Source organism: Atheta coriaria, unplaced genomic scaffold (genome assembly GCF_025399875.1).
Source record: "Atheta coriaria isolate IRGN ID8LTWV9N9 unplaced genomic scaffold, Caltech_Dcor_3.1 hic_scaffold_4_pilon, whole genome shotgun sequence".
Lineage (NCBI taxonomy): Eukaryota > Metazoa > Arthropoda > Insecta > Coleoptera > Staphylinidae > Dalotia > Dalotia coriaria.
This window is the reverse complement of record NW_027045446.1, coordinates 71,144-94,370: the sequence shown is the minus strand read 5'-3', so window position 1 is coordinate 94,370 and position 23,227 is coordinate 71,144. Positions and strand designations below refer to the sequence as shown.

Here is a 23,227-nt window from a genome sequence, read left to right as displayed (position 1 = left end):
TTATTTATTCTTAAAACATGTATATTTAATCTAAACTTTTATAATACTTTTATATCAATTTCATCAACAACATCATTGTCATAAAAATGTTACGCGTTTGTCAATGCCACAAGTGCCATGGACACATGGTACTCAACACGATTATGCTAATCCTCCAAGTGTTCAACGTTATAAATTAAAGAGCTGCTGACTTGTCTCTGAATTTACCTCATAATAACAAAAACTAGTTATCCAACGGAGTGCACGAATGATTTAGCTTCAAGCTACGATCTAGAAACTGAATTCCCAATACATTCGTTTATATCACACACCGCCATTTGTGCAAAAGAAGAAAATCGTACCAAAATTGCATATACAGCGTGTATTTATACCTGTTTAGTCACAACATCTACTATAGGCAATCAACAATACAAAAATATTGCATATACGGTTGCCTACAGTGACATCACAACTAAAAACCACAACCAGCATGTTGGGTTGCATACGTTACACGCTGTATAACAATACAATATGTATGAATAAACAACGCTAGGCTCATAAGTTAAGTTTACTTACATTTTGTGTCAGTCTATTATGATATCTGTCTCATAATTTTATTATCAATAATGTATAACCTATAAATGTGTATAGGTCAATTCATATATTAGTAGTATTTTCTTCTTCATAAATTGTTTCATTTTACTTACAAGTTACGCATCAGCTATTATAGTTAATGTCTATGAATTAGAGAGAAGAATTTTGGGGTTTCATTACGAGAATAAAAAAGCGTTCTATTTCGGAATGTGTGGTGTTCGATATTATTCTTGTTCGGGATTCGTGGAAATGCGCGCAAACTTAATATAAATTTGTTATGGAAACTGTTTCGACGTCGAGGGGATCTCCTCTTTGAAACCGTTATTCGAAGCACTTTCCTCGGATAAAGCTAATGGCACCTAAAACGTCAAAAATTCATTTTTACAAATTTTTTATTAATTAATAATAAATAATACCTGATTCTGTATTTGAGTAACACCGACAACTCTTTGTTCATCCTCCTGTAGAGTCGGAAGTAAATCATCGGTGTAATGCGGACTAGGCGTGGGTGGTACGCGTGTGCCGCCATTGTTGTTCGTCCCCGCCGTCAATTTCGCCAACCGGCGCTGCATTTCACGTTCTTCTTTCTGCTCACGTTCCTTTTCGTATCGACGCATGCTATAGCTACGTATTGAGTTGCTGCTGTGCACGGAAGCAATGCTCGGACGGCGTGAACCTAACCAGGAACAAAAAACATAATCACCCACATAGTACCATTAATATCAACAAAAATAACCTCAAAATCTACACGGATACATTGGTACAACATCGAAACATCCAAAGTTGGTTATTTTGAGAAAATGTTTGTTAATTTTGATTCACATGCTCATTTTGTCGTTTCCGGTTTGTGTTTTATGTGTTATTCCATGCAACAACAAACATTTACCTACATACCAAGAGGTTTACTTGTTTTAATCAGTAGAGTGATGTTTTTAATTCGATTATTTAATTAATTTTCAATTAAATACTGCTAATTTAATGATTTACGAGTGCAGCAATGTAAAAATACTCTAAAAAGGGTTCAATATATATTTACATGGTTAATTAGTACGTAATAAGTAAATAAATGAAACAAACCGCAGCCATCTTGCGCCCTTGCCAATTGGGTAATGTGTTTTTCAAGTATCTCGAATGTTTAGACTTAGACAACCAACAATACACAATACAAAGCAAACACACGACATCAAAGTGTTTGTAGAGAGAAAAAAGGGAGAAAAAGAGATGTAGGTGTGTTGTTTGACAAAGTTGACAGCTAGCACACACAGTCGGTTAGCGTGGCCCGAACCTAGGGGTACCTCCGGGATGGCGGTGATCTCATGGCAAGAGAGTAGCAAGATGGCGGCGGCACGTGCCGCACCTGCCCGTGACGCCGAAACGGCAACGCCGCGACATCCCGGCGCGCTGCTCGGCCGCCGCGAAGACGCCAGTGTCCGCTGGCTGGACGCCCGCGACACCAGCCGGCGGTCGATGATAGGCACAGATCCTGCAACATCCCTCACCGGTAAAAAACTTCCATATATTGGTTGGGACGAGGTTGTGTCTAAAATTAAGGTCATCAAACGGCATTACAAGTTTATCCATCATGTCCATCATCCAGAGGGCGTGCGAAGGCGAATGTGTCACAATCGGTACGTACGTGATTAAGGGGTGAATTTTATTACGTTATTTAGAAACATTTAAGGGTGCGCTGTGGTGGAGAGTATATATCAATTGTACCCGGGCGTGTTTTATTGCGTGACAAGAAGCTTTAAGCACAACTAACGCATTCAGAAAGCAAAACATTTAGATGCAGAATTTATTCTGAGGAGTTGTAGAATTTAAGGGGTTGAAATGAACAAAAAGTTAGGTTATTAAGTTATGCAAAACATAATGTAGCTCAAAATTACTTTTAAAGATATTTTACCTCCGTCACTGTTGAATAAAATCGGCGGTGCCAATGCGGCGTTGCCATATCGATGTCTTCCAGCGTACAAATTCTGATTAAACAACTTTAACACGAAACAGATAAGTCCTGATAATACTGCTATACCGGAAACAACGCCTGCTAGTGTCGAAAAGTCCGTTGTCATGACCACCAAGTCTACAACCATAAAAAAGCAGACTTAGAATTTCTAAATTTAACCTACAAATTTTTTACCTTCGGCACAAAACATTTTTTTCGACGGTTTTGTGACAGACACCGAATGGTAACCGGAACTGCAAGCACAGATTGCATTGTGATGGACCTGCACGCATGATGCGTGAGGGTCGTAGTATTCGCAAGCTGCTTTGTACCAACATTGTTCACCCAAACGTTTTGCTGCAAAAAAACAAAACAAAAAAAGTAATTTTTAACGAATGATTTATTACGAACGCTGTCGACATTCAATCAAACAATAAGCACGTGAGGAAACACCGGAAAAGTTAACTACTTTCCTGAGACGTAGAAAATTGTTTGATTTATGATGTTTTTTGGCAAAAAATTCAATTTTTTTTCTTTTTTCTGGAGACATGTAATATGTATGAAGAAATAGAAAGGATTTTAGTTGTGCTTACGCTTCGTGCAGCCGGTGGCGGCCGTGAGCTTAACTGGATACTTTTTCTGACACTCGCACGTCTTGGTCGCCGGATTGCAGAAGGCATTCTGCAGCAATGCGCTGCAGATTTTATCGCATGCGTCTCCCAAATACTGTTCGTCTGTGAAAGGAAACCAAAAACACACAGAAATTAATTCTCATTCATTCATTCATTCAAATGCTGTGGAGTTGCGTGACTAGTGAATCTAAATTTAACTTTGGCTTTCTATTTCCCCTGTATATGGGTACAGTGTACAGTAACTCAGAAAGTAATATGGAAGTGGAACGAGCGCGCTCTAATTAGGCCACCAGTAAAGCAATGCGTTTATTATATTGCAGGGTAAAAGCCGTGCGCTGCTGGAAGCAAATTACAACACATAACTCAAAGTTATGAATATTTCGACACGCAAGACTATAGTCTTTTGATTTTTCGTACAACGCCCGAGGAATAGTTAAGGGAAACTTATCTCATAATCAATATAAGCTGCCTACCTCGTGTAATTAGTCAAGTTTATTAAGAATTTATGCATTTCGATCAGGTCTCTTCAATCAAACACGTTTTCGATGTGCGTTTGTTCCAAACTTTACCAACTATCCTCGAAATATTCGATAATACCCACTTTGGATAATTCAAGTGGAAAACTTTGATAGATATCTTTTTAATTTGATATCCATTTGATAAATCATCAAAAATCATCAAAATAAAAGTTTTATCTATGTGATTTTTATTTTAAGCTGCTTTTGGCGAGTTTTTACGCGTTTTAACGTGTAATTGCGTAATTTAATACCAGCTGCACGCACGACTGGTTGCCTACATTATTAGCGCTCTCATTGATTAAACAAAATTGACCAAGCAAATTTTGTTGCAAACTTTACAAACTATCCTCGAAATATCCAATAATACCAACTTTGTATAATTCAAGTGGAAAACTTTGATAGATATCTTTTAATTTGATATCCATTTGATAAATCATCAAAAACATCCAAATAAAAGTTGAATCTACGTGATTTTTATTTTAAACTGTTTTTCGAGTTTTTGCGCGTTTTAACGTGTAATTGCGTAATTTAATACCAGCTGCACGCACGACTGGTTGCCTACATTATTAGCGCTCTCATTGATTAAACAAAATTGACCAAGCAAATTTTGTTGCAAACTTTACAAACTATCCTCGAAATATTCGATTATACCCACTTGGATAATTCAAATGGAAAACTTTGATAGATATCTTTTTAATTTGATATTCATTTGATAAATCATCAAAAACATGAAAATAAAAGTTTATTCAACGTGATTTTTATTTTAAGCTGTAAAACGCTGCTTTTACGCGTTTTTAACGTGTAATTTAATTCCAGCTGAACGTACGACTGGTTGCCTACATTAGTAGCGCTCTCATTGATTAAACAAAGTTGACCAAGCAAACGCAAAAATTTAGCGTGTGACCGTATTTCAGATGCATGTTCGGCGTAAATTGCAACCGGCCCCACGATCAATATGACAGGCTTTAGAGGCTTTACACGCTTTTATACAATAGCTACGAGTACCTACGTGAATGCATTGTGTGCACACACGAAAACGAAACCTATTATCGCGTTTACGCTGGCGAAAGCAACCGGAAGTGTTTCGCAAAGTCACCTGATACTTCAAACACATCAAAAATACTTCCTTACAAATTACAAGCGAAATGTGAAATGTTAATAATATTCCTAACTTTAACTTTGACTTTGTAGGTCATTTGGAAACGTGTCAAAAGTGATGTGGGCAAAATAAATATTTCAGCTTACCGGTGGAATTATCCGATTCGTAATCGTCGTCGAGGGGCCGCGGCTGTGTGCGTGTATTCTCGTGGTCCTTATCATCATCACTGGCGTGATACTGACGCGGTGGGACGAGTCTCTGTGCGATCAGCGTCGAAAGATTGGCGTAGACAATGGCGAGCAGGAGCAACGCGAAGGACCTCATCTCCTCGTGCGCGAGCCGAAGCAATCAAAATGCGGTCCGTCATCAGTAACTTGCATTTTATCCTAACTTAAATCAATCCTGAAAGAAACCACACAACTACATTGTTTTCCGGTTTGGAATCTCGAGTGTTATCGAGCGCTTCAGCACCAGGTTTCGTATTTCACACCGCGGTCCCGGATCGATATTGCGAATTTCACAACCAAAACTTGATGTTTACCTGCATACACTTCTTGTGACAGATGTGGATTAATCCAGTGATGGCATCTTCGCACACACTTTCATAGATAAACACACACACGGGTATAATGCAAACCGGAAAACCGGAAAACCGGAAAGGTTTTGTTTTGTCGCGTGGTTTTCAGCGAGTTGCGGGCGTGCACCACCGTCGCCGGCAGCGTCGGGACGTCTGGCATCGTATGAACATTAACCGCGGCGCGGCGGTCATGGCGCATGCGCAATACAGACATTCCAGAATAAACGTGGGGGAGAGTAGGGAGACAGGAAGAAAACACACCACGCAATTGTATCCTTCAATGCTATATTTATATTCATATCAAATTATCTAAGATTTAGAGGTTAGGTTTTAATAAATTTAACAAATAATTAATTTAATATGGTGATTAACTTCGTGAGACAACTACTTCTCCACCTCCCCAGACTGGGATGTGACGTTGACCGTCTTCCTTGATGTGCGAGACGACCGGAATTCCAGCTGCGTCTAAACATTGAAATTTTAATGATTTGAGTTGAAGTTGTTGAGTAAACTCACTTTTCTCAACATCTGGCGCTGTGTGTGGATTCGCCCAGTTCTTCCGCAGCGTGTAGCCGACATAACCGGTAATACCGGCGATGGAGATGACGCCTGCGACGATTCCGACGGTCATCCACATGGAACTCCTGCGGAAGGAACGAGCGCAATTAGTCGCATGCGATGACAATTAGAGATTGCGTTGCGCAATTGTCGTTTTTGCTGTTTTTGCGCGCGCAGGAAATGCGGATGAGTATGCGGAAAAGTGGAAAGTTGTGGAAGTAGAATGCGTATATATTGCGGCAATAATGCATGGCGCGTTTAGTTTCGAAATCAACTTGCAATGCATTTTATACTTGTGAGTAGAATAAAAAACCTAAAAATTTATTAAAATTAATCACATAACCTCAAAGATTCTAGCGTTTTTTATCCCTACGGTATTTTCTGGTAATCATCATCATCAACATCATGAATCAATCGATTTGGGGCATCATGTAGACGTGGAAAAGACAGTTACCATTGTTAAAGGTGTACCACACCCGGTTCCGGTCATTAAAAATGTCCCCGTGCCTGTTTTCAAAAATATTGGTGTCCCTGTTAAGGTCCCTGTACCTAAACCCTATCCAGTTGTAAAAAATGTCCCTGTTCCGATCCGGGTCCCTGTCAAAGTGAAGGTACCCGTCCCTTTACCCATTCCCAAAGTAAGAAATGTCCATGTCCCTGTGAAAGTCTTTGTTGATAAACCTATCCCTGTTAAGGTGCTCGTAAAAAAACCTATCAGAATAGAAAAAAAGGTCCCTGTCCCTGTCCCTGTAAAAGTCCCCGCTCCATTCCCTGTTGTTAAACATGTACATGTCCCTGTTAAGGTCCCTGTAAAGGTACCTAAACCCTATCCTGTGGTTAAACACGTCCCTGTTCCTGTGAATGTCTACGTTGATAAACCCGTCCCCAAATTTGTAGATAAACCTATTCCTGTGAAAGTGGTCAAAAATGTGGCTGTACCCTATGATAAATATATACCGTATCCTGTGAAGGTAGCCGTCCCACGACCTGTCCCTGTTAAAGTAGAGAAACCTGTTCCTTATCCTGTAAAAATCCCTGTACCTAAACCATATCCGGTATATAAAGAGGTACATGTACCTGTAGAGAAAGAGGTGCACTATCCAGTGAAGGTACCTGTGGAACGACCTGTGCCCTATGAAGTGGTCAAACATGTCCCTGTGGAGGTGGAGAAACACGTCCCTTATCCAGTGGAGGATCATCACAATGAAAATGAAGACCATGGAGATGAATATCATGATACTGCTATAGAGGTCCAACAACAGGAAGTGCAGGAATACAACCTACATGGTGGTGATGATTGGAAGTCATAGTGATTGTTATTATTATTATTAAATAAATATTGTTGATTGTTTTACGAGTACTTACATTGCAGCAGCAATTTCGCTGGTTTCATTCTCACAGGTCTCACCCATGAATCCCACATTACAGATACATTCCCCATCCTGACATTCCCCATTCCCACAACCCTGTGGGCATGGTTTAGCAGCCATACACTTATTGGTTTCTTCATTAAAGACCATACCATTTGGACACTGAGGTTCACAGAAGAAACCTTTGGTGACAGGATCAGTTTTACAGATACTTCCGGTTTTACAGGAAGCTTCACATGCGGCTTTACTTGGAAGAATCGGTACTGGAGCATCTGCACATGGTTTACCATCACAATCATTGCATTTATTAGGATCACCAGCATCAGGTTTGAATCCCGGATCACAGGTACACATATTAGGCCCTGTGCACTTCCCATTTATACAGGGTTTCGAACAACTGGCGGTACACATATTCTTACTGGTCTTCTTGAACCCTGGGGAACATCCGCAGATGTTGGGACCAATGCAATTACCGTTAATGCAAGGTTCTGAACAAACTGGTTTACAGAGGTATTTGTTGGTGTCATCAAGGGCGTAACCAGCACGACAGGTACAAGTTTCCGGTGCGGTGCATTGACCATTAATACAAAGACTTGAACAGATGGCGTTACACTTCATCTTATTGAATAGGTCCTTGGTATATCCTGAATTGCAAGTGCAGGTATCCTTCGCAGAGCAAACCCCATTTATACAGGGTTTGGAACAGCTGACAATGCAAGCAAATTTATCAACTGGGTCAGGATCCAGCCCGGAATTACAAGAGCAGGTATCCGGGGCTGTACATTTTGAATTAATACAGGGTTTAGTACAGATGGGATCACATTGGTATTTACTAACTGCAGATTGGAAGTACCCTTTATGACAGGTACAGGTTTCCGGGGCTGTGCAGTTCCCATGCATACATGGTTCACTACAAACTGCTGAGCATAAATATTTATCTTCCAGGTCATGGTGTAACCCTCTTTGCATTTGCACAGATCACCATCAATACATTCCCATTAATACAGGGTTTGGAACATTTCTGTCCACAGGTGTACTTATCACTTGGGTCCATCACTAAACCATCATTACATTTACAGGTATCCGGAGCCACACACTCACCATTAATACAAGGTGAGGTGCAAACAGGGACACAGGTAAATTTATCCTTCTTAGAAAGAACATAACCTTCATTACATTGACAGATATCTATACCATTGCAGATCCCATTTATGCATTCCTGGGTACATTTTTCTATACGTACACATTTACTCTTACTACCTGCTTCCAACTCAAACCCTATGTTGCAGGTACATGTATCCGGACCTGTGCATTGTCCATCGATACATTCCTCCCCACAAACAGGGTCACATTGAAATTTATCTTCAGAATTCAATTCGTAACCATTATGACAGGTACATACATCAACTTTGGTACAATCCCCATTGATACAGGGTTGTAGACAAGTAGCGTTGCATAAATAAGGGTTGTTAGGATCAAGTTCATAACCTTTGTTGCATGTGCAGGTCTCAGGTTCTGAGCAATGACCATTAATACATTCTTTGGAGCAAACAGCATCACATTGGAACTTATTCTTTGGGTTAAGGGTGTATCCTTTGAAGCAATTGCAGGTATCCAACTTGGAGCAACCCCCATTCACACAGGGTTTCGAACAGGTAGGGATACAGACATATTTGTTATCCTCGTCCAAGATATAACCTTTATTACAAGTGCAGGTATCCGGGGCTGAGCATTGTCCATTGATACAAGTCTTGGAGCATTTGGCATGGCATTCATTAGGGTTGTTAGGGTTTGTGGAGTACCCTGGAGAACAGGAACATTTGTTGGGACCTGTACACTCACCATTAACACAATCTTCTTTGCAAAAGGGTTTACATGATCCCAAATCATCAGAAATATAACCTTCATTACAGGTACATACTTCAGGAGCTGTGCAGAGACCATTTTGACAGTTGGCACATACAGGGGAACAAGTAATTTTATCATCTTGGAGAACATAACCTTTCTCACATTTTCTTATGCACAGAAATAGGTTATCTTCATCTTGTTCAAAACCTTCATTACAAGTGCATTCATTAGGTCCCGTACAGAGTCCATTTTGGCACGTGGTCAGGCAAATAGGTAGACAATTGAAATCATCAGATGGATCAACCTGGTATCCCTCCTTACAGGTACAGGTTTCTACCCCGGAGCATTCCCCATTCACACATGGTTTAGAACAACTTGCCATTGGGACACACAGGAATGGATCACTTTGATCCTTGGTAAATCCATCATTGCAGGTACATTCATCAACATTGGTACATTTCCCATTCACACACTCCTTGGTGCAAACAGCTTGACAGTTATGACTCTCACCTTCATTGGAAGCATACCCTTTGTTGCAAACACACTTCCCCTCAATACATTCTCCATTAATACAATCAGGGTCACATTTGACCACTTCCTCAACACAGGTATTATTATCCCCTTTGATGAAACCCACATTACAGGTACATTCATTCAACCCAGTGCACACTGCATTCGTACAATCAACATCTTTACACATCGGATTACATTGGTTCCTATTCCTAGAATCCCTGGTAAACCCTTTCCAACAGGAGCAGGTTTCAGGTAGGGAGCAATCCGCGTTGACACAAGGTTTACTACAAATGGCCGCGCAGAAGTTACTATCCTCCACAGGATTATAACCTCTATCACAGGTACATGCTCCGGATTTATCTCCTCTTTTAGTGGTACACATCTTGGTACACTTATTCTCATTATTAGGGTTCGGGGAGAAACCATTATTACAACGGCAGACTTCCGGGGAGACACAGAACCCATTGGAGCAACCTTGGGAGCACACCGCGTTACACATGTATTTATTTCGTGAATCCTGCGAGTACCCAGGTTTGCAGGTACAAGTATCCGGAGCTGTGCAGGTACCCTGTATACACATTCTGGTACAAACAGGGGTACAGATGTTTCTAGTGCCATCTGGTTTGTATCCCTTACAGCAAACATTCAAGGTACGTACTGATGTGGTACCATTAATGGTAACCCTATATATTTACACAATAATATCAAAAAATGAAATATTTTGAGGTTATGACTTACTCTTGTTGTTTAGTGCAGACTCCAACACCACTAAAGAACAACCCGGAGGTACCCACGACATAATTCGCGATGATAATCAAGAAATTAATTCGGTAATTCATTTTTACCGCACCACACCACACGTTGCCACAAACTACGATGGTATTCACGGGGACCAGAGCTTAAATAGGCGGGCAACCGCCATGATGTGATTAATTTTTCACCGGGGTGTTCATCCATTGCTCATGATACATGATGCCGGTAAACTTTTCATTGGCTAGATGGAATCCATTCAAATATTGATGTTCACGATGTTCAAACGTGATTATTATATTAGCAAGTGCCGCGGCTTTATCGACAAACGTTTAATAATGCACTCCTTATCGTCACAACGTGCCACTTCCAATCAACTACAACGAAAAAAGAAAAATTTGCATCATTTGCAAAAACATTTAATTATCATCACAACCAATAATTATCCAACAAGTAGAACTTCATAAGGAGTATAATCATAACCTTAAATTACACATGTCACAAAATGGCTCCCAAATACGTAATCTTTCATTATTCATCCTCCGAAAATATGTTAACTGGAAATTTAGTACACAGGTCATGAACACGCATGAAACATTCATAAATTTTCTTGTTACAATCATCCCACCTCATTCTGGTAGCTTCGTTTTCCACGTAGGTGTAAAGTGTACTCACTACTCAGTAATAATTTGTTTTTATCACACTTTGCGGGTGCTAGTTAATCCAACGCCACTTAATATTCCGACACTATTCGTGCAAGTGTGATGAATATTCAAAGAGATATAAAATAAATTCAGGTCACAATTATTTATTAATTTATCAACAAATATCGGCTACAAATGAATGATTAAAATTGAGTTTTGTTCTCGATGCGTGTATTAATATACAGTGCATTGTTATCAGTCGATCTGGTCCAGCATGGGATCTCATCATATAAATTCTCATCATTTTCCGGTGGATTATTGGTGATTACAGGCGCTGGGGGTGGTTCGGGGGCGGTTGTGGCCTTGTAAGTACCGCGCGTCGACGGTAACTGATCATAGCACGCATCCAAAACTGTAATTATTGCAATTTGCAATTAAAACTTATAACGATGTAATGTATATTTTCCAATTTATCATTATACCTTCGGATTCGTTTGATTCGTCAATATAAGCCAAGGTTGGCGTGGTTTGTACCGAAGAAAATGATAATCTTGTATTGATAACAACGTTATTATCACCAATACGTTGATGATACAGCGCACAAGGCGCAGAATCAAAGAAAGGACTTTGTGGCGGTTCTGAAACCAATTCGGTTAAGTTATACTACTTGTGCTGCGTGTATGTATGGTTGCATAGGTTACCAGGTAATGGCGTATGAAAAATACTTTTTGTTTGCGTTTCTTGCGGTGATTTGTTGATTTCGCCGCCTTTTTGCTTTAATAATCGCACGGCGATGAGGAAACCGGACGCTGCTAGTGCAACGATGGCCAGAAAACTGATCGCAGCAAAATTGTACACTTGGTGATTGTCCTCCGCGCTGGCGATGACCTCGGCGTGTGCTTTCGCTTCTTTCGGCGAAATCTCCTCATCGGATTTCATCACTGTCCGATCCATACTCTTGATTTTGACTTCGGCGGCGATCTGCGCCGTTGATACGTTATCAGTGTAATTTACAACATTTAATTTACCACCGGCTGTAGTGGTTTTAATTGTGGTTGTAATTAGCGCAATGCCAGCAGGAGATAATGAGTTTGGCGTTGTTAAGAGATACATATCAATCTTTTTGGCACCGTGCGCCTTTGTTGTTGTATTCGTGTCGAAAGTGTGGTACTTCTTAAGCACCGCCACCTTAACTTTATTCGTGCAGCGGCCATCTTGTGAGTCACAAATTTGATCAGTGTTGCATTCACAGATACTCTCACAATTCGCACCGTACAAACCCGGTTGGCATGGTTTCTCACATCTAAACAGAAATTATCACCTTGATTCTTAAAAAATTCGTTAAAACATGAATTTTAACCTTAATCCAGTCCAGCCTGGAGGACAGCGACATCTACCCGTGTTTGAATCGCATACTCCTTGTTGACATTCGCAATGATAACGACAATAACGTCCCCAGCGGTTTGAATCACAAGCTGTAATTAACATAAATTTAGAATTAGGATCGCAAAATGTAAAAAGTTAATTACGAAATTTTAATTCGTTTTTTTTTTCTTTTGAGTTGTGAGTTTGGAATTGAATAGAAATTAAAATTAATGAAGTCGGAGTTGGAATGGGAGTGAAATTTGAAATAAATATTTAGTGCTTGTACTCTGTACCTGTCTCGCAATAGTCGCCTCTGTAGCCGGGCTCGCAATAACACTTGTTCTCTTCGTTGCATTTGCCGTTCGCGCATCGCAATTTGCACGACGGCGCGCACTTTTCGCCTTCAATATCTGGTTCATAGCCGTCGCAGCAGACGCTCACCTGGCGGATTCGTTCTTCTTCCTAAAAAAATGTTAACTAACTATTTCACAAGTGTAAATAAAATATCTAGAGCTATTCAATTAACCTGAATATGTTTTGCAACTTTTGAATTTTTTTCGATTTTTGATGAAATTATTAAAAATTACAAAAAACGTGAAGTTATTATAGATAGTAAAATATCTGTCTTTAGTATTAAAATTAATATTATTTTTATTATTAATTTATGAGTTATGATGATTTTTGTAAAAAAAATATTTTTTCTGACCTTTTTCATATTTTTAGAAAAAATGAACAAAAATTGTCAAAAACATGGAATTATCTTTTAGTTAATGAGAATATCTATATTTAGAACTGAAAATATATTTATTATTATGGTTAGTTTATAAATTATAATTACTTTTGCAAATAAATGAGTTTTATGGACTTTTTTACGTTTTTTACAAAAATTAGCAAAAACTGTCAAAAACATGAAATATTCTCTTAAACAGCAAATAGATTTATCATTAAATATAAAAAAATATTTTTAGTATTATTATTAGTTCATAAATAATAATGTTTTTTTGCAAAAATAAATATTGCGAATTTTGTTTCACATTTTTAGCAAAATTTGTAAAAAAATTAGCGACAATCGTCAAAAACCATGAAATTTTCTAATAAGTAATAAAATATACCATGATTATTATTGTTACTTTATAAATTATAATTATTTTTGCATAAAAATGAGTTTTATGGACTTTTTCACGTTTTTTAGCAAAAAATTAGGAAAAATTGCCAAAAATCATTAAATTTCCTGGTAAATAGTAAAAATATGTATCAAAAGAAATACAAAGAACTATTATTATTATTAATTTGTAAATAATAATAGTTTTGCAAAAATAAAGTTTTATGATTTTTTTTTAAATTTTTTTTGCGAAAATTGCAGAAATAAGCAAAAATCGTCATAAAACATGAAATTTGCTAACTTGCTAAATTTGCTAGTTAATAATTATTAATATTTTTTGCAAAAAACTAATTTTCTTGTTTGTTTAACTAATAATAATCTCATAAACATGCAATTATGATCAATCTTGATAATTCTCCTATATTTCCATTAATACCAAGAATAAATCAATACAATTATGAAATAAACTATGAAATTCCATTTGCGAATGCAAAAAGGCGTACCCCAAGCCGCATTGTTGTCGCCTACTTGCAAGCGCACATTAATATATACCAACCGGATGCAATATCGCAATTAAACACAAGCGTGTTACACAACCGCGGCGAGTCTCCGCAATATTCACAACATTCTTTGTTATAAAATCGCATTGGTCGCTCCTTGATTGATTCTCGATCGAAAATAATCTCGACAACGGTGTTGATGATGCACGTGCTGTGTATGGTGTGTTGCGTGGTTGGGCGCGTGAGTAGCGCGCACGTGGTAATAAAACGCGGCAAAGAAACGTCAATACGGAATAGGAAATGACGCGTAATTTCGGCGCAGACTGCCGAATGCGCGGCATCAACGACTTCCTCGTGTTACACATCAGGTCGCAGGTAGCCGTAAAGTAATCTACTTGCTGGTTTTCCGTGTTTTCTTCACTCTGTGCGCTCCTTTCCCTTTGTGTCGAGCAGAGTATTCAATTAAACGCAGTCGTAAATGCTAATTTTTGTTTTAGAAAATGATGAACTTTTTTTTAATATAGGCAACCAAATATACAAATTACATCATAGTAAATATTGCGATTAAATATTAGTTATGGGCAATTATAATGTTTCGTTATAAGGTTTTCACATGAATTTAAGTGTGTGTTGGGTACGAGTACTTAAGAGTGGTTTTTATTTTTTATTTTGGTCATGAGCGCTGTGTTATTCGCATGGCATCACTGTAATTGGAGCGGAACAGCATGGCGGTTGCCAAAGCCAATCGTGTGTGCATACCACTCACCGCACGAAACGAAAAACGACTTAACTTAAGTCAAGTTAAGTTAAGCTGACTTAACTTAAGTAGAATGTTTATAAAGACATTATACATGCTTATTTTAGTTTATTTTACTAAAATACTAGATTTTATTCGTAAATACTTACAATTATCCTTGATTCGTTGATAATACGATAAGAAAAAGTTGAACAACGTGGTGGAACTTGCATACACCATTGAAAACTACGAATTGTGATGTTTTTAGGGAAATATTCGGTTGTATTAACTGTATATCTGCAAAAAATTTAAAAAAATTATTTTTTTTTTACAAAACTTGAAATATCTCCGAAAGTATTAATCGCACAAAATTTATAAAAATATGTAATTATGAGGAATTTAATTACGAATCTATTGGTTTTTGAAAATTTTTAAAAATCTTAATATTTTGAAAATTAAAAGCAAAAAATGTAAATTTTTCACTTCGCGTAACAGAAAGTGACATCATTTTAATATCAGCGACTTCCTCGTGTCAGTGTATATGTGTGCTTGAACTACCCACGATAAATTATTGTCCCCCCAATCCGCAATGATAAATGTCTGGGTATTAGCGTTGAATTTACAAAAAATTGTAGTAATAAACGTTTTCTTTCCTTTTGCAACCAAGCATTCGCGTGTGTGCGTGAATTCTATTGGCAATTGCCGTGTGTGTTATATTCTCATTACCAATGTGTGCACTTATGGCGTCGTGTCCGTTATTTATTGTGTTTCAATAGGCCGTCGTTGAAAAGAAATTAAACGGAGGGAAAAAATTGGGTCGCGCACGCTGTTACGTAATGTGTGTTGCATACGTATACGTACAATACAATTTTATTCTATTTTTGCGTTTCTAATGATTTTTATAGGTTAAAACCTAACCAAACTCGTAAAATCGGAGCGATTGCCTTTTTTGACAAAAACGGCGTTGGAATTAGTCATAAACACGTTGCTTCATCGAGCACGCAGGTGAAAATTGATTGGAAAGTCACATTCCGATCGGATTTGAGATATTTATTTACGTTTTCGTTAATTTAATGCCGTTTAATCGGAAAATTTTGATATTTTGTAACAGAATACGAAGTAAAAGGTGATATGATATGTTTATGATGGAAATAATGCCGTAGTTGGTTTTATTTGATGGTATGTAAACAAAATAAGAGTAAAAACGTAAAAACTTCACGAGTAGAGAGCTCCACCTGGTCACCTGTACGAGTAGTTTATTTTGAGTGCGTAATTCCGATACGCCGGAGACGTGCTCCGCACACAGATCACTTTTACTTTTCCCGTGTGCGAGACAGTTGCTTCTTCCGGATACTACCTCACCGACTGGCTTTTTGTGCTAATAAATATGTGGTTTGTACATTGATGGCTAATAAATTTCGAGTTTATGTATTCGTGTGGTGTGTTTAATGGAATGCATATTATGCGTTTGTTTGTTTTTGCGTCTTTAAATTGCAATAACTACGAAAGTAATAAAGATAGATAATTGATTTTTGCTCTTATGGGTAGATAATTTAAAAATCTATAAAATTGAGTTTTTAAAGTTTAAAAAAATATTAATATTCAGTTGTTATTCAACAAAAACTGAATTAATATTATGCGTTTTTTTTTGTTTTGCGTGTTTAATTTGCAATAACTACGAAAGTAATAAAGATAGATAATTGATTTTTGTTTCTATGTGTAGATAATTTTAAAATCTATGAAATTGAGTTTTTAAAGTTTAAAAAAATATTAATATTTAGTTGTTATTCAACAAAAACTGAATTAATATTATGCGTTTTTTTTTTGTTTTGCGTGTTTAATTTGCAATAACTACGAAAGTAATAAAGATAATTAATTTATTTTTGTTTCTATGTGTAGATAATTTTAAAATCTATGAAATTGCGTATTTAAAGTTTAAAAATATTAATATTTAGTTGTTATTCAACAAAACTGAATTAATATTATGCGTTTTTTTTGTTTTGCGTGTTTAATTTGCAATAACTAAATAACTAATAAAGATAATTTAATTATTTTTATTCCTATATGTAGATAATCTTAAAAACTATAAATTGAGTTTTAAAGTTTAAAAAATATTAATATTTAGTTGTTATTCAACAAAAACTGAATTAATATTATGCGTTTTTTTTTTGTTTTGCGTGTTTAATTTGCAATAACTACGAAAGTAATAAAGATAATTAATTTATTTTTGTTTCTATGTGTAGATAATTTTAAAATCTATGAAATTGAGTTTCTAAAGTTTAAAAAAATATTAATATTTAGTTGTTATTTTTAGATTTAATATTGATTTAATATTACGCGTTTATTGGTTTTTGCGTCTTAAATTTGCTATAACTATAAAACTAATAAAGATAAGATAAATAAGATTTTTGTATCAATGTATAGATAGTTTTAAAAATATAAAATTGAGTTTTTAAAGTTTAAAAATATTAATATTTTGTTGTTATTCAACAAAAACTGAATTTATATTATGCGTTTTTATTTTTTTGTCTTAAATTTGCAATAACTACGAAAGTAATAAAGATAAATAATTGATTTTATTTCCGTACGTAGATAATTTAAAAATCTATGAAATTGAGTTTTTAAAGTTTAAAAAAATATTAATATTTTGTTGTTATTCAACAAAAACTGAATTAATATTACGCGTTTATTGTTTTTGCGTCTTAACTACGCAATAACTACGAAACTAATAAAGATAAATTAATTATTTTAGCTTCAATGTGTAGATAATGTTATAAAACTATAAAATTAACATTTTACAGATTTAAAAATGTTAATATTTAATTGTTATTCAACAAAAACTTAAATAATTATTTTTTCTAACAAAATCTATGATAACTTTGTTTTAAATAGTGATATCAAACTGGTTCTTGTCTTAAATTATCGATATTAATATTGTTTATGATATTACCACTTAAAAAACTTTCATAATCTACTAATTTCTGCGCAATTTAAACAAAACCATAAAAATTGTCACCGGAAAGATTAGTCAACTGAGATTGGGTGTGTAAATCACGTTTAACGAACCAATAAACCAACTTTATTAATGTGTGATGTTTAACAGCGCATACCAGATCATTTGCCAATAAACAATTTAAAAGTTATATTTATAACGCGCTCATTCATGCGTAATACTTCCGTTTTCCATTCATTATGCAATTAATAACAAATCAAATCAAAAAAAAAAAATATCACCGACTCTAAGTAGGTTATTTTGTGTTGTTATGTTGTTAAGTGTATAATAGTTTGTTTGTCGACGAGTTGTGTATCGACAAGTGGATTTAATTGCTCCGCGATTAATTGGCACATGGAACCTGACCTTTCCTCGTGCTGGCAAACATGCTCGCCGGATAATCCAGCCGCATTCGCCGCCGTCGCGAGCAGGAAACGGAAACGACAACGGCGGCAATCGCCGCCCGCTTGTTAATTATCGCCGGCGCGTTAATTACGCGTCCGATTTCAGGCGTGTCAAGCGCATTGTCCTGGAAGTCCATTCCCACGGGCTTGGATGAATCACATCCAGAGGGAGTTACGCTCAGACGCACTTTCACACCACGATAGGCAACTTCTGATGCATTACCAACGTCTAAAAATAAAAAAAACAGAAAAATATTAAGAAAAACATTAATTAAACGTGTTATTTATATCGAAAATTAATAAATGTATAAATAAACTAAATTTTTACGAAATTTCAAGTTTAATTCACTAATTTTAGTTGAATAATCCACAATCATAGAGAGTTACATCCCAAAACATATTCTGTCAAATATAGGCAACTTGTAACGCATTACCAAAGCCTAAAAATAGCTTTAAACACAAAAATATAAAGAAAAACATTAATAAAACGTGTTATTTATATCCAAATTAAATAAAACTATAAGTAAACTAAATTTTTACGAAATTTCAAGTTGAATTCACTAATTTTAGTTGAATAATCAACATCTAGATGGAGTTACACTCTGTGACATATTCTCACAACTATAGGCAATTTGTAATGCATTACCATAGCGTAAAAATAGCTTTAAACACCAAAATATAATGAAAAACATTAATTAAACGTGTTATTTATATCCAAACTCAATAAATCTATAAAATAAACTAAATTTTTCGGAAATTTCAACTTTAATTTACTTATTTTTAGTTAAATAATCAAAATCTAGATGGAGTTACACTCTGTGACATATTCTCACAACTATAGGCAATTTGTAATGCATTACCATAGCGTAAAAATAGCATTAAAAACAAAAATATTAAGAAAAACATTAATTAAACATGTTATTTATATCCAAAATCAATAAATACTTAAATAAACTAAATATTTACGAAATTTCAGCTGTAATTCACTAATTTTAGTTGAATAATCCACAACTAGATGGAGTTACACTCCAAAACATATTCTGTCAACTATAGGCAACTTGTAATGCATTACCAAAGCCTAAAACAGCTTCAAAAACAAAAATATGATGAAAACATTAATAAAACATGTTATTTATATCAAAAATCAATAAAACTATAAATAAACTAAATTTTTACAAAATTTCAGCTTTACTTCACTAATTTTAGTTAAAAATCAATATCTAAAGGAGTTACACTCCAAAACACATTCTGTCAACTATAGGCAATTTGTATTGCATTATAAAAGTATCAAAATAGCTTTAAAACACAAATTTATGAAATTTATTAAATCAATAGAACTAGATCTCAAACTGGAAATCAACTAAATTCACAACAAGTTTCAACATTCATGCGCCAAAACTTTTCTGCATCTCACACCAGGTTGAAATTTCATGCGCATGTCGACTAAAACTAAAGTTCGAAAACTACTTCATATCACTGAATACGAGTACGTCGACAACGCGCTCAATGCAATCATTCACGCTATTTAGTTGGTTAATCCGAATGATTACGTAATGAATTAAAATTTAAATCGCCTTCTGCACTTAATTAGCCGAAGCCATTTGAATATTTTAATTATATCTTGCACAATATATACCTTTCGACGTGTTTTTAACAGGTGTAGGATCAAATGTCACTTCCACTTCCGATAAAACTTTACACACACTTCACATTCGGCGCAAACTCAAATAATAACTGTCCGGCAACTTCTCACATATTGTTCATTCAACCGCCGACGCACTGTGGACGAGTAAACGCGACATTACTGAGTAAAATGTTTACAATTTCTTCACACTTGTGAACGCTGACGACGCAACATCAAACATCTGCTTAATTTCTTAATAAAATCTAATTACATTCGCAGTCGGCGTTGAGTTATATTAAAGTTTATTTCGTGTTTTGTATTTTGTGTGCTTTGGTGATGGAGAACTTGCATCCGTGGTCGCGATGCTTCTGTTTATCGAGTTCTGCACAAAGCATGAACGTGAATGTGAACAAGGGACGCTTGGTGACGAGATTTAAATGAATGGAATTGACACAACAAGAGGATGTTATTGTTTCGATAGCTCTCTGAGCATCATCAGCTTTATTGCACTACATATGTTCAAGAGCTGTTGATAATATATTAGAATTACATTTTATTATTGAAACATAAAAACTGCTTTAAAACATTTTAAAGTTAATTTTTAGGTTATGTTAGGTTATATTAAGGTATATTAGGTTATGTTAAGATAAAATATAAAAAATCATTGATTTATCTCTTTTAGTTTTTGAGTTATCACGATTTTTATAAAATTTTTACTCAAAATTTTTATCAAAACTCGCAAAATCCTAACTATTTTATTAAATAACTCAAAAACTATTTAAAATAAAATTATAAATTTAACTACACTTATTCTCCATGAAATTCTCTTTAAAATGACATATAAACCAATTCTCTACGACGTTTGTAACCACTCTAAATTAATAAACTTTCAAATTTATTAATATTAGTGAATTTAATCCATTAGTTGAACTTTTGTCACGCTCGACTCACCACACACACACATTACCCATAAATAAACACAATAAATAAAACAAATGAAACATCATGGGATCCATTATTATATCGGCCACCGCGAAATTATTCGATTAAGTGTTACACAATCATTTAATACAGCTCGTTGTGGCTCCCAAGATGCGAAGAGAACGATAAGGCAATAATCAGACAATGAGGCTTTTGTTCGCTGCGATGTGAGACAAAACGTCGAAGTGTTTTTTCGAAAGAAAGCCTTTCATTCCATTCCATTGCTATCAAAATGGAGATTTTATCCACCAGCGCCATCTATGTGTGTAATAGTATTAATAACTGATTGATACATATTAATAGTGTGAATCTAGATTTACCTAATTGAATAATCAATGAATAAAACGAACAAAAACTGGTTTTTCATTAAGTGCGCTTGTGAATGGTGAAAACACATCATTTTGCAATGCAGCGAACGAATCGAAGCGCAAAAAGGTTTTGAGCCGCGGTGTGGGTTATGTGAAACGGTTCGCAGCGAACGAAATGAACGAGGAAGCAACGCAGATTTAATAGCTCTTACCTGCTGATTTATGATATCTTGTAATAATTGCGTCGCATTGCATCGCACGCACGCAGGCGGCCATCTTCTCGTTCTCATGCGTTTGAAACTGAAACACACATCAACATCTACACAAGCCAGGCGCCGATGTTGTAACATTTTTAATGACCCAATACGAAATTATTACTCATTTGTATATTTTATCATAATTTAGATATAGTTTTAGGCATAAATCGCTTTAAAAATGTCAAAAATGTTAAAAAGTATTTTGGGTTGCATAACTAGAGTAAGTACTTTCTTGAGGAAACGATTATTATCTTGTGAAGTATTCCAATGTAGATACAATCAATAATTCACGTTTTAGTTACGTTCGACATTCGAATAAAAGCTTTTGTTATGCTTACGTTGAAATAATGTTGATTCATGTGATGAGAATCAAGTCTTTTCTTTAATTATCGCATTCAATTAGCAGTCACACATTATTTCTTGCCAAATTATACATCTTCACATCTACTGTTTGTTTGTGTGCTATATAATATATATCATACTCGCAGAATGTTGAAATTTAGAAAGAGATTCGCGAAATGTCTGTGAACCATTTTGTTTTGTGTGCTGTGACGTAGATAAATTTAATGGCGGCATAAAATTTGGATATTTACACTCTACTCATGTTTAAATGATGAGAAAATAAGATGAAACTAAATTTTTATTTTTTAATGTATATTTGGTTGCATACATAGCAACATGAATAGCTCTGCATTCATTTTAATTTTTAATTGTGAATATCTCCCATTGTTTATTTGTAAATAATAAATTCAGTTCAATTAATTTCGGTTATTATAATATCCAAAACAATAATTAAGTTAATTAACGTTTTGTATTCAATATTCAATGAAACTTTAAATTTAAAGTTCTAATTCACATGCGATTGCTTTAATTTTAACATTTGTTAGACGATGAAGCAATTAATTGCGGTGTAATAAAATTATGAACCATTTTGAATTTGTGTAATGCACTTGTACTCGTATTTCACCACAATTTAATTGCAATTATGCAATAATTAAAAAAAAAACTAAAAAAAATAGAAATATAATTATAATACTTTTAACATTTTTGCGTGTAAATGTCACCCGGTAGCGCTTGTCCAACGTCGAAACGAGAAATTAAAACAAAATTAACTTACGAGTTCACACAGCGCATAGGAAGCAACGAATTCATCCGAATTCCACGCCGGACTAATTCGCCAATAAATAAGAGAAAGTATTGCGATGGCATTTCGATATCGCATCGTCCAAAGCGCTCAGATAATCCGTAATAATATATTGCTTTGCATTAAGATCAAAAAGTAAAAAAGAAAAAATTAATTTTCGTCTTCTTCAGCGAATACTGCGGTGGATTTGTTTGAAGATGTAGTGGCTTGTTGAGATAATAGAAAGCAACTTCTATCAGTCGAGTAATTGGACTAGGAAGTTGATAATTGAATCAATTGAGGGCCGCAATTTGTAACATTTAGCAAGCAGCGCAAAAATAACACAAGAAAACGTGTCCCATTGTTGTTTCTACTTGAATTTTATTTGTTTTATGTTTAACATCTTAGAAATAAACATTAAAACATTAAAAAAAAATTTTTTATCGGTTTTATGTAGTTTTATGTAAAAATCATGGAAATAAACGTTGTAGATCGATTGAAAGGTGAATAAATAAACAAGTTTAACATTTGCGCATTGTCTATGAGTGTGTGCATGTAAGAAAATAGTAAACATAAGTCGTGTCTCGTTAGAAAACGTGCGCGATGCAAATTTCGCACGAGAGCTCCTTTTCTGTCGCAATGTTGTTGCGCCGCGGTCGTGCGTAATCGACAATAATAATCAATAATAAAATCCGAGCGCACAATCGTGCCAAAGCAGATTCCTCCGCAATCAAATTGCTACAGCATCAATCAATTTACGTTTTTTTTGTTCGATGTAAAATAAATTGCATTGCTGTTTAATATTAAATCA

At 35.4% G+C, this 23,227-nt stretch overlaps 4 protein-coding genes across 9 annotated transcripts; 1 reads left to right on the top strand and 3 right to left on the bottom strand.

Moving 5' to 3' along the window:
• LOC135790353 (uncharacterized) lies at nucleotides 1-5,489 on the bottom strand. Of its 6 annotated transcripts, none has more exons than XM_065300553.1 (8): nucleotides 5,306-5,489; nucleotides 4,911-5,166; nucleotides 3,109-3,249; nucleotides 2,711-2,872; nucleotides 2,477-2,653; nucleotides 1,859-2,113; nucleotides 990-1,249; nucleotides 1-932 (listed from the first exon to the last, which is right to left on the bottom strand). In XM_065300553.1, exons 2-8 carry the CDS (start codon nucleotides 5,086-5,088, stop codon nucleotides 849-851), a joined length of 1,257 nt encoding a protein of 418 aa, XP_065156625.1. In that variant the 5' UTR covers nucleotides 5,089-5,166; nucleotides 5,306-5,489; the 3' UTR covers nucleotides 1-848. The 6 variants fall into 6 exon arrangements, with proteins under 6 accessions (XP_065156625.1, XP_065156627.1, XP_065156626.1 ...); XM_065300555.1 differs by having other exon boundaries at nucleotides 1,931-2,113; XM_065300554.1 differs by having other exon boundaries at nucleotides 1,859-2,056.
• A 690-nt stretch (nucleotides 5,490-6,179) lies between these two features.
• Nucleotides 6,180-7,209, top strand: LOC135790703 (uncharacterized). Its single transcript, XM_065300975.1, has 2 exons — nucleotides 6,180-6,194; nucleotides 6,250-7,209. Exons 1-2 carry the CDS (start codon nucleotides 6,180-6,182, stop codon nucleotides 7,207-7,209), a joined length of 975 nt encoding a protein of 324 aa, XP_065157047.1.
• Nucleotides 7,210-7,260: 51 nt separating this feature from the next.
• LOC135790701 (fibrillin-1-like) lies at nucleotides 7,261-10,469 on the bottom strand. The gene is made up of 3 exons (XM_065300973.1): nucleotides 10,369-10,469; nucleotides 8,332-10,313; nucleotides 7,261-8,228 (listed from the first exon to the last, which is right to left on the bottom strand). The coding sequence occupies exons 1-3, from the start codon at nucleotides 10,467-10,469 to the stop codon at nucleotides 7,261-7,263; spliced, it is 3,051 nt and encodes a 1,016-aa protein (XP_065157045.1).
• Nucleotides 10,470-11,172: 703 nt separating this feature from the next.
• LOC135791164 (uncharacterized) lies at nucleotides 11,173-15,045 on the bottom strand. Its single transcript, XM_065301473.1, has 6 exons — nucleotides 14,898-15,045; nucleotides 12,683-12,851; nucleotides 12,385-12,499; nucleotides 11,726-12,327; nucleotides 11,507-11,662; nucleotides 11,173-11,436 (listed from the first exon to the last, which is right to left on the bottom strand). The coding sequence occupies exons 1-6, from the start codon at nucleotides 14,958-14,960 to the stop codon at nucleotides 11,228-11,230; spliced, it is 1,314 nt and encodes a 437-aa protein (XP_065157545.1). The 5' UTR covers nucleotides 14,961-15,045; the 3' UTR covers nucleotides 11,173-11,227.
• Between the last annotated feature and the right edge of the window lie 8,182 nt (nucleotides 15,046-23,227).

Coding starts and splice junctions, on each gene's coding strand:
- LOC135791164 (XM_065301473.1), bottom strand. CDS start 14,960: ATGCAAGTTCCACCACGTTGTTCAACTTTTTCTTATCGTATTATCAAC. Junction 12,852..14,897: donor TCAACGAATCAAGGATAATT/GTAAGTATTTAC, acceptor ACATTTTTTTAG/GAAGAAGAACGAATCCGCCA. Junction 12,328..12,384: donor CCAGGCTGGACTGGATTAAG/GTTAAAATTCAT, acceptor ATTTCTGTTTAG/ATGTGAGAAACCATGCCAAC.
- LOC135790701 (XM_065300973.1), bottom strand. CDS start 10,469: ATGAATTACCGAATTAATTTCTTGATTATCATCGCGAATTATGTCGTG. Junction 10,314..10,368: donor GTCTGCACTAAACAACAAGA/GTAAGTCATAAC, acceptor GTAAATATATAG/GGTTACCATTAATGGTACCA. Junction 8,229..8,331: donor TACCTGTAAATGTAATGATG/GTTTAGTGATGG, acceptor AAATGCAAAGAG/GGTTACACCATGACCTGGAA.
- LOC135790353 (XM_065300553.1), bottom strand. CDS start 5,088: ATGAGGTCCTTCGCGTTGCTCCTGCTCGCCATTGTCTACGCCAATCTT. Junction 2,654..2,710: donor AAAAATGTTTTGTGCCGAAG/GTAAAAAATTTG, acceptor TTATGGTTGTAG/ACTTGGTGGTCATGACAACG. Junction 1,250..1,858: donor CATCCCGGAGGTACCCCTAG/GTTCGGGCCACG, acceptor GTTCCTGGTTAG/GTTCACGCCGTCCGAGCATT.